We start from the raw sequence: 9,235 nt of genomic DNA on the forward strand, positions 1-9,235 counted from the left end.
AAGTAGCTACGCAGTATGAGCAGCAGATATAGGCTGCAGTACGTGGGAAATAAATGACAACCAAACACCGATATAGAAAAGGACATTGTTCTGCTTTCAACTGAAGACCATCGTTTTAAAAGTTCAGGGTAAGAAAAATACGCTTCATGCATTCATTACAAATAGACACAAAGTACACGTGTGAAAATATAACATTTTATTTCAAATTCTAACAGTCTAAAACTTTTAATAAAACCACCCTCAAACATTCCTCCTAACTGTCCATATCCATAACCTCATCAGATATCCATAACTGCATGTAAAAAACATTCTGGATATCTATAATTGATTTCGTACTAGGAGAAAATACAATTCTTACTAGGACAAACTACCATTTCAGATATACTAAATTACATTTGCACTAGTCATATGAATTGTGGATATCCATAATTAGATTTCTACTAGTCACAATGTATTTTTGGATGTATAAAATGAAATTATGGATGTAAGGATTTTTTTTTATTTTATATCTGAAATGGTAGTTTTCCCAAGTAAGACTTGCATTGTAGATATATTTAATGGTAGTTTCTCCTAGTAAGAATATTGTTGATATGCAGAATGTGGATTTTAGATATCCAGGTGTGGATATTATAGATATCTGAAACTAAAAGCCCAATACTGCAATTAGATGCTCCTGGTTGCAGTTACTGGTGATGCGAGACTGTTGAGTTCAACCGCCCTTCCATGGTTAATTCTCGCTGCAAGGAAAGAAAGCATCATTCCAGCAACTGTTCACATACAAGAGGCACTGCTAGTCTTTAGACTAGGCATTTCTGTAAATTAAAAATTTCAAGATTTGAATACTGATAAACAAGATACATTTCACCTGTGAAATAACCAGAGAAACATGATGGCCAATACTAAGGTACCTCTGAAGGATGTTAAGATAGGTAGTATTTAGTGCAGGGTTAGCCAATAATTCACTTTTTGTTAAGACCTCAAGACTTTAACAATAACGCTATGGCATGCAAACCAGTCATTTACTGTATATTGCAGAGGAGATAAAACACCCAACATGTTGCTCTTCTAAGAGGAAATTCCTGATGTTTTGAGTTCAACCAAAGACTTCTAGAACTAGAAAATCCATCTGTAGTTTGGAGGTGGTCTCCCCATTCCATTGAGGCATTTTTAACCATGGTCTTGTGTAGAAAGTTTAAGCTGACTGTAGAGAGTCAGACATAAACCTGTACAGTGTCTGTCAACAAACTAACATTAAGTATCACATCTGAAATGATGAAACTCATTACAAATGAAACTACTACATATCCAAAGACAACCCACCAATTCGGGTTGGTCATGTGCCATAGACCATGTAAGATTCCACATTTGAGCAGACGCTTACTTTTGCAGGATATTCTGAGGCCTGGTCAATAAACAGCTGTGTAGACCGGGAGGGTGTACAGTCAAAGACTTACCGCAAATTCTGAGTAGCTTCTGACAGATAAGCTTGGGCTTACGGAGCCTTGGGGGTTGCCGTTCTCATTGTTTTCTTCCAGTGCACGCGGAGGCTTCCCCAGTCTAGGGGTTCTCTCGCCCTGGGGGGGGGAACCAAGAGTTACCATTTGCTTTCAAATAAAACGGAGCTAGGTGTGATGATATTTATGGCCCAATGATTAATGTACCCATAATGTTTAAACCTCCTTAAAATAACAATTCAACCTTTTCTATATAGGGGACCTCACCAATACTAATACAGGATGGTGTGTCGATACTCAGGTGGACTTACTTGCGGTTTGCATTTCTAAACACCCAGGTTAAAACGTTGGCAAAATTGGCATGCTTTCAGACCTTTCATTTATAGTAGTGTAAATATCTCCCAACATGTCATGACTTCATTTTTTTTAAGTGTTTTGCCCAGTGACTACAGTGATGTCATTGTAGTTTATTTTTCCTTGGGACTTTGCTCGCCTGAATGTAGGTTAATTGTACCACTATGAACTACTCAGTCTGAACTCATGAGGAAAGAAAAGAGCCTTATACCGCATCCACACTGCCAGTGATGAAATCTCATTGAATACATGTTTTTCAACTTTCCTGACGAGCGTGCCTGACGAAGCTCACGGCAAAACACGTCGTGCAAATTAAAAAAAAGTTGATGATGCAGTAAGTTGTCCGTCTCTATTCCCTGGAGTGTGCAGTCCCTTCCTTGGAAGGTTTATTTCTCTTTTTGGAGTCTATGCCTCCTAACTAGACTTGCACATCCCACAGGGTTATTTGGATGCGCAGGAGTCTCCTTTTTTGCCTCATATATATATTCCACATGCAGATATAAGGGGGCCGGGCCGGTTTCTCATACAGGCACGCAGGCACCCACCCAGCCAGCCACAACTCCGTAAGGGTGTGGTTGCACCACTCAAAAAGGCAAACCATGGCAGGAGATTAGTGTGAACATACCTGGCTAGAAGACAGTATAGTCTTGTGGAGTGCCATCTTAGAGCTAGCTGTTCCAAAGCCTGAAGTGTGGGCAGTGTTGGATGTGGAGAGTGTTGGGGAGCTGGTGGACTGTGGAATGAAGGTAGTATATGTTTATAATGAACTAGGGCAACAATTTTCTTAATTATTATAAGACTTTTTAAATCCATACACATTTTTTGTATTAATTCAATTGCTATGAACCACAACAACTCTTCACAGCATCTTACCTTTGATATTTTGGCAGGCGCGGAGCCGACCTTTAGCAAGGTGGTAGTGGCTACCAGCCGCCTCTTGGCTGGGGTCAGTCTTGGAGTGCCACTGCCGAAGCGGATCTCCTCTTCCTTTAGCTTGAGCTTCTTCTGTTGCTGTTAAAAAGAACATGTTTTGAAAAAAACGTTCACAAATGAGATGACTTGATTATTAGTCCAGTGTAGTTTACCCTCTCCATCTTTTCCAGCTCCTTCTCTGCCTGGAGGTTGTTCCACTTCATTGCCATGTAGCTGATAAACTGCTGCCCGTTAACAAAGAACTCCTTGTCGTGCACTTGTTGCCACGCCTCAACCTGTGCCTTGAGGGTCTTCTCTAACTGGAGACGAAACAGGACATTGACACCAAACCGGGTCATTTTTTTCAACACTGAGGATTTTGCTGTGTGCTGTAAAAGTTTAAAAGCACCATCAATGCTGTAAAAGTAACACATGCATGTAAACAAATATTTAAAAAATAAAGTACCTGATACTGATCACACTTTTGTCTCATCAAAATGTCTGTTATTTAAATGACTCATCCCTGTATTTAGTTAAGACAAAATGGTCAATCTACAAGCTCACAATTGGTTAGATGAGCTTTTAAACTGCCATTTGTCATCTAAAATGACATGCTCTAAATTGGGTTGCCACTTGCCAGGGTTAAGCTTGCAGTTCAACTGCAAGCCATGACCATATGCAGTGGCCTGTTGAACCAAGATCATACAGTACATGCTTAAAGAGCACCACCTACTGGCCAGTGTTGACTATGCACCAATCATGCAGTACTAGTAACTTCCCAGTTGTGGGAGAGGCAGGGCAGGGAGTTTATTTTTTGGCCCGTCGTCTACTCTAGGGCTCTAGGCATAGTCGACACATGCAATGCCAATTACAAAACCAAAACAAGTGGGCCTCTATTCTCTATTTGAATACCAACAGTTATCGGTGATCATTTTGTCAACAGGAAGCATGCAGACAAATGTATATTGTGCCTATAGAAAATATTTAAGGATCTTCTCACCTTGGACAGACCTTTCTGTATATCAGACCTGTGCTTCTGTTCTTTAAGAAGGTTCCCTCCTCGATTGTTAAATCTGGAGGGATCATTGGCCTTTTTCTGAGGTGGAAGAATATGCATACAATGAGTTGTTACTAAAAGTAAAAGATAACACCCACCTGGCCTAAATACAGGCATAAGATGTGCACACAATCCTCCGAGTACTCACATCAAGCTCCACAAAGAGTTCCCAGTTTTCTTGCCACCGTGTGACTCCCTCAAACAGTACTCTGTGGTCCTCATAGTACTTGTTGAGAATCACCACCTCCTGTTCGTGCAGGCTGAGAAGCTCCTCTGTGAAGTTGTCTTGAGAAAGATGCAATAATGTACACATTTGTGGAAAAGGCTGAATTGTGGATATTACAGAGCATGCGCCTTTGTCCAACAATTTCATTAATCATGTGCACGATTAACATTTGGTGAACACAGCAGATCTACAAGCTTATAGATCTGCCATTTTCAACTAAGTTTTTCTGAAGAGGAAAAGAGGAGTTGGTTTAAGTGGTTGATGTATGCACAGATCAGTCATAGCAAACAACTCCAATTTAGGCATTTAGCAGACGCCCTTTATCCAGCGACTTGCATTAAGCAAGATAAACACGTGCATAGTACCTCAGTCATCTAGGATTATATAGGTAAACCAAGAACCTATCATCAATCTATTCTAAACAGTAGGATATAAAAATTGGACATTTAAACCCCAGGTCAACAAATGAGCCTGGCAGCCGTCTAAATACCATGCCATCAGATCTAAATTACATTGTAACATCTGCATTAATACTGTATGGTCGTTTAGGTTAGGGCAGACATTTAGGAGCGAGTCTGCAGTTCTAAATGTAATGGGAAGTTTGCCCAACCTTTTATTCTACTAAAGCAAAAGCATTTGTACATATTTTATACAAGGATTTCCTAGACAGCCATGAATATTGATGAATTTAAGAGGGACCAATTGTCTGATTATCAATTATGCATATAGGGGTGATCGGGTACAGATACCGGGCAAAGGCATCTGGACAACCGTGGGTCCGACCGACTCGACACAGGGCACTGCACTCCCTGTGGGGGTGAAACGCGCGTGTTGAATTTGAAGTCGGTGGGGCGAACGGTTCTCGAGTTACGTACACACAGTACACACACACAGACTTGGTGCATTTACAGAGAGATTTTCTTTACAATAGATTTATAGTAGCATTACCAAAGTAGATCGGGTGTCAGGTCAGCCACTCACCATCGTAATAGGCAGTGAAGGCTTGTCGCAGCTCCTGGCTATAGAAACACTTGTCCCACAAATGTACAACCTCAGCTCTGATGACCTCAGTGAAAGATTTCACGTTCTTCAACTTCTGCACCTCCATGCGCTGGAGCTCATCTTTCAGCTGGTCAGACAGAACACACAGCCAATGGAGTTTTTCAATTTCTCTCAATTTGCAGTACACCTTGTTAGCGATCTTGATCAGTATGCCGACAATGAGAAATGGTATAACAACAATGTCTTACCGCCTCTCGATTCCTCTTCTTGGAATTGAGCATGTGGTCAGACATGACCTCCCTCTCCTCCTGAGGAATGTGCAGTCTCTCCCACAGGTCCTGGATCTTGGAGCGAATTGTAGAACAATACTGCTCATTTTGGAGCTTTGCTTCTTCCATCTGGTGGAAGAAACAAATAAAAGAAATTCATGATTGGCAAGTCTTTCTATGACCGTTTTCCCCCCCATCACAGGATCACCATGGTTAACTTGTCAAACATTTGAGTGGTGCAACGACTCCTATAGACAGCTATGCGTGTGGCTGTGTCCGTCCCTGTGTCCAAGCACGAAAATAGCGTTTGTTCACCACCAAGTGTCACTGTTGCACAGCCTAACACAGGCCATGAAGGAGGGCTTTTACAGTACATAGAGAAAATTAACGAAATGTGTGGCAAATCTGCAAAAGAAATGCTTACCACTAGCTTTCTTCACAAATATGTTCATAAAAGGTGGCTACTATAACATACATTTTTTCCAACCAAACTCCCTTGGGATTTTTTTTTCAAAATGTCATTATGCTTAAAGTAGCATGTGACATGTCAAACTCGGGGGTTTTCATGATGCTGAAGCCATTCCAAGCATTAGTTTAGCATGAAAACACTCCTTGGGCAAAATTCGGCCATAGCCACTTGCCCAAATGTTCCAAAATGAGCTGATGTCACCACATTTGTGATGACGGCTATGGCCATTTTTTAAGTGTTTTGGTTGGGTTGGAATTGTGATGTGATGTGATTGTAGACACATTTATAAACACATCTGTGAAGAAAGCTAGTGGTAAGCATTTTTTTGCAGATTTGCCACACATTTCACTCATTTTTCCTCATTAACAGTACCTTAGAGTATATATTAATAGAGACGGCACCGGATTTCTCCTCCCATCCACTTGCATTAAGTTGCTCAAAAGCTCATGAGGCGATTTCACGCCTCCTTCCGGGTAGGAACAGAGTGCATTCTGGGATTGATTGGGCCAAACACATGAACGCGCTGGCTGCTGACTATCATTGCACACGTTCAGCGTTCACGTGTCATGAACATGCGCAATGATAGTCAACAGACAAGCGCGTTCATATGTTTGGCCCAGCGCTGCAATACCAAGTTCGGCCACTATGTCCCTTTCGCCTCAGGGTTTCCTCCTGGTGCCGTCTCTATTAATATATACTCTAGGTACAGTACGTACCACTCACTTCAGACGGGTCTGATTTTTCCACTTGATTCAGTCCGTTGCATCATAACTTAAACACATGAACACTACACAGCTCACAATGCATTGCAATGTTGTAGATTGGCCATTTCGCAGTTCTAAGCAATTTGGTTTAGACTAGAGAAAAGAAAGTGGGGGACGCCAGTCAACTGGTGGTTAAAGTGTATCTGAAGCCTTTACCTGACCGAGGTGGAGTTTGAGGCCATCAAGGTTGCTGATGGACAGGCAGTAATACGCCTCATCGTCACATAGCACCTGCTTCTCAAAACTGGTTTCAGGGACCAACTCCAAATCATCCATTAAAGAAATTACCAGTTTCTTTATGCTGCTGAACTCCTCAAGCCTAGACTCCTGAAAAAGCAGACAGAAAGCAGGAATGACATTTAGTTTTTGTGATTAAAATGTATAGGGTTGAGTACTCTTGAGTAAGGAGGGGCATTTCTACAACATGAACCCAGGAGAAGTCCAAAAGAAAAGGTTCAGATTGTTAGCCATTTCATAGAAAACATAGAAAAAAAATAGAAAACTAGACCCAAACTGTTATGATATCCATGCTAAGACCTAAAGCTTGACTCCTAATGTAGAGTAAAACCATGACTCAACACAAGATAGTTGAACAGGACAACAATAGTCAAACCTAAAGGGTTTACTGATTAGTTCTCCAGCATAAGTGCAATAGTTGAGTTGGAGACTTGACTCTCATACATTACAATTTGGACAGCACTACTAAAGTATACAAGCACACACTAAAGGAGTACTTCGGTTGATTTGGATTTGATATTACAAGCTCTTGTCAATTAATTAAGTAAAATCTGCACTATGGTCAGTGACCCCAGGACGTCAGAAAAGTAGCCATAAAATGTCAAAAACTGGGAAATTGCAATAAATAAACAACAAGCATTAAACCTTCTCTTTGGCCAGGTTGTCCAGGTAGGAGCGGTAGTCCTGTAGCTGCTCCAGGGATGGTACATCATCATGGCTGATGACGTAGGGGGAACAACACATCAAGTTACACAGCTCACGGTCTTTAGACACGAGACCACCGAGCACTTCCATTCTGTGACTCTTCTGTCTCCGCAAATCCTCCAAACATGTTCGAGTTGCCTTCTCCAGCTCCAGCATGGTACCTCCCCTTTCTGCCTATAAAAGTCACATGGTGACAAAGTTGTACCAAGGATTTTAATGGACAAAACATATGAATGACGTACTAAAAATCAAAAATTAGTCTGTGGGAACATACCTCAAAGGGGGGCAGATTAAGTTTTTTGCCCAGCATGTCAATTTCCTGCTGAAACAGTGCTATGTTTGCCGCCATTCTTGTCTTCATACTCTGTTCCTCCTCAATCATTTTGTCCAGCAATTCCTTAAATACAAGTTAACAGGTGTTTATCAGCCATCCAGTTACCAAGGCCAACCGATGGCTGACTTTTGCCAGATAATGTGGAACTCACTTTAATGTGTTTATGCACAATGTGTGTTCTCTCTATACGTTGTTCTTCTAGAATGCCTACATCCTCCCAAATGTCCGCCAGTCTATGCAAAGCCCTGCTGAGGTAGGTCACTGCCTCCTCTGCATGAACTATGCTGCAATGAAAGAAGATGAGGTCAAGTTAGAGATCAGATGCTCAAGTGTAACAAGTATAGTTGGATATGCCAACATATGAACTGAAAGTTAAGCTAAAACCAAATGTATCATCTCAAAAAGTAAAATAAATTAGTCCCACAATGTTAATTAAGTAGTTGACAGTTTAAATCTTGATTTGGGTTTTGTCTTCCATGTTCAAATAATGTAATGTACTGTCTGTATACTGTCCTATCCCTAACAGGCCAACTTAAAGTATCCTAGTTAAGTAGGCAAAGAAAGATAACACAAGTTAACGCTCATCTAGCACCTGAGCCAATGTTTAAATCAAATGACATCACTATGTGCTTGCAAACTGGCACAAGCCACCTATACCCTTAGCCCCAATACGTTCCCTCAATCTGGTGGTCATACATCTTAAATGACTAGCAATGACTACACTAGGAAGAATGCTTTAACATTTTAAACAAAAGTATCCTGGTGACCAGCCTGGGTCACCCATAGAGTTAGGGGGGGGGGGGGTCACCCACTCACCCCATCTCTGCAATAAACAAATGTGTAATTTGTCAATTTCAGTAACCTCGCTTTTCCACCTCGGAGGAACGTGTAGCTTGAAGCTTCTCGTAGCCAACTCCTGACTCGGCTGACTGGATAAAATTGCTAATGTTTCTACGAGGATTAGGAGGAGTGAGGACCACGCAACGCAACAGAATAATTTAATCTCACTTTTCACATACAAATAGCCTACCTACTATTACTAACCTTCTCCTTCTGCTCATGATGATACTTGTGCTTATGGTAAAAAAAACAAAACACTGGCTTTTCCACTTTACACCTCAGGGCTCAGGTGCGTGTGTGAAGAGTATATATTCTAAGGTGTGAACCTTTTAAATGTTGCGGGGGGTCCTACGAGGTGGAAAGCCTGGTGACGCGTGGTTAGTATGACTATGAGCTGCCTTGGCTGAAAATATTTTATTTTTACTTTTTACTAAAAATAAATACATGAATGTCTCTTTGTTATTAAATTACATGATTCAATTAATTAACCCATTTCAACAAAATTATCGTTTTCACAAGCCAGGTATTACAACCTGTATTCCCCCTATCTCCACAAATTGGTATATTCCAAGACTAGAGCCAGGTTCAGCAGGTGCACAAATTGCAAAATAC

The 9,235-nt window shown here is 41.1% G+C and overlaps 1 protein-coding gene across 1 annotated transcript; it reads right to left on the reverse strand.

The window, feature by feature from the left end:
* Positions 1-265: 265 nt before the first annotated feature.
* Positions 266-8,928, reverse strand: LOC308332492 (protein regulator of cytokinesis 1-like). The gene is made up of 14 exons (XM_080788429.1): positions 8,828-8,928; positions 7,935-8,067; positions 7,724-7,846; positions 7,390-7,623; positions 6,664-6,834; positions 5,254-5,403; positions 4,985-5,132; positions 3,926-4,062; positions 3,721-3,816; positions 2,894-3,040; positions 2,682-2,819; positions 2,434-2,541; positions 1,455-1,574; positions 266-737 (listed from the first exon to the last, which is right to left on the reverse strand). The coding sequence occupies exons 1-14, from the start codon at positions 8,842-8,844 to the stop codon at positions 684-686; spliced, it is 1,776 nt and encodes a 591-aa protein (XP_080644555.1). The 5' UTR covers positions 8,845-8,928; the 3' UTR covers positions 266-683.
* Positions 8,929-9,235: the final 307 nt, after the last annotated feature.

This window comes from Protomyctophum bolini (genome assembly GCF_963924005.1).
Source record: "Protomyctophum bolini genome assembly, chromosome: 18".
NCBI classification, from domain to species: Eukaryota; Metazoa; Chordata; class Actinopteri; order Myctophiformes; family Myctophidae; genus Protomyctophum; species Protomyctophum bolini.

What these genes read in the sequence shown, in the direction of transcription:
- LOC308332492 (XM_080788429.1), bottom strand. An exon ending in AGAAGAGGAATCGAGAGGCG is followed by an intron (nt 5,133 to 5,253) that starts GTAAGACATTGT and finishes CTGTCTGACCAG; the next exon opens with CTGAAAGATGAGCTCCAGCG. An exon ending in AGCTGGAAAAGATGGAGAGG is followed by an intron (nt 2,820 to 2,893) that starts GTAAACTACACT and finishes TCTTTTTAACAG; the next exon opens with CAACAGAAGAAGCTCAAGCT.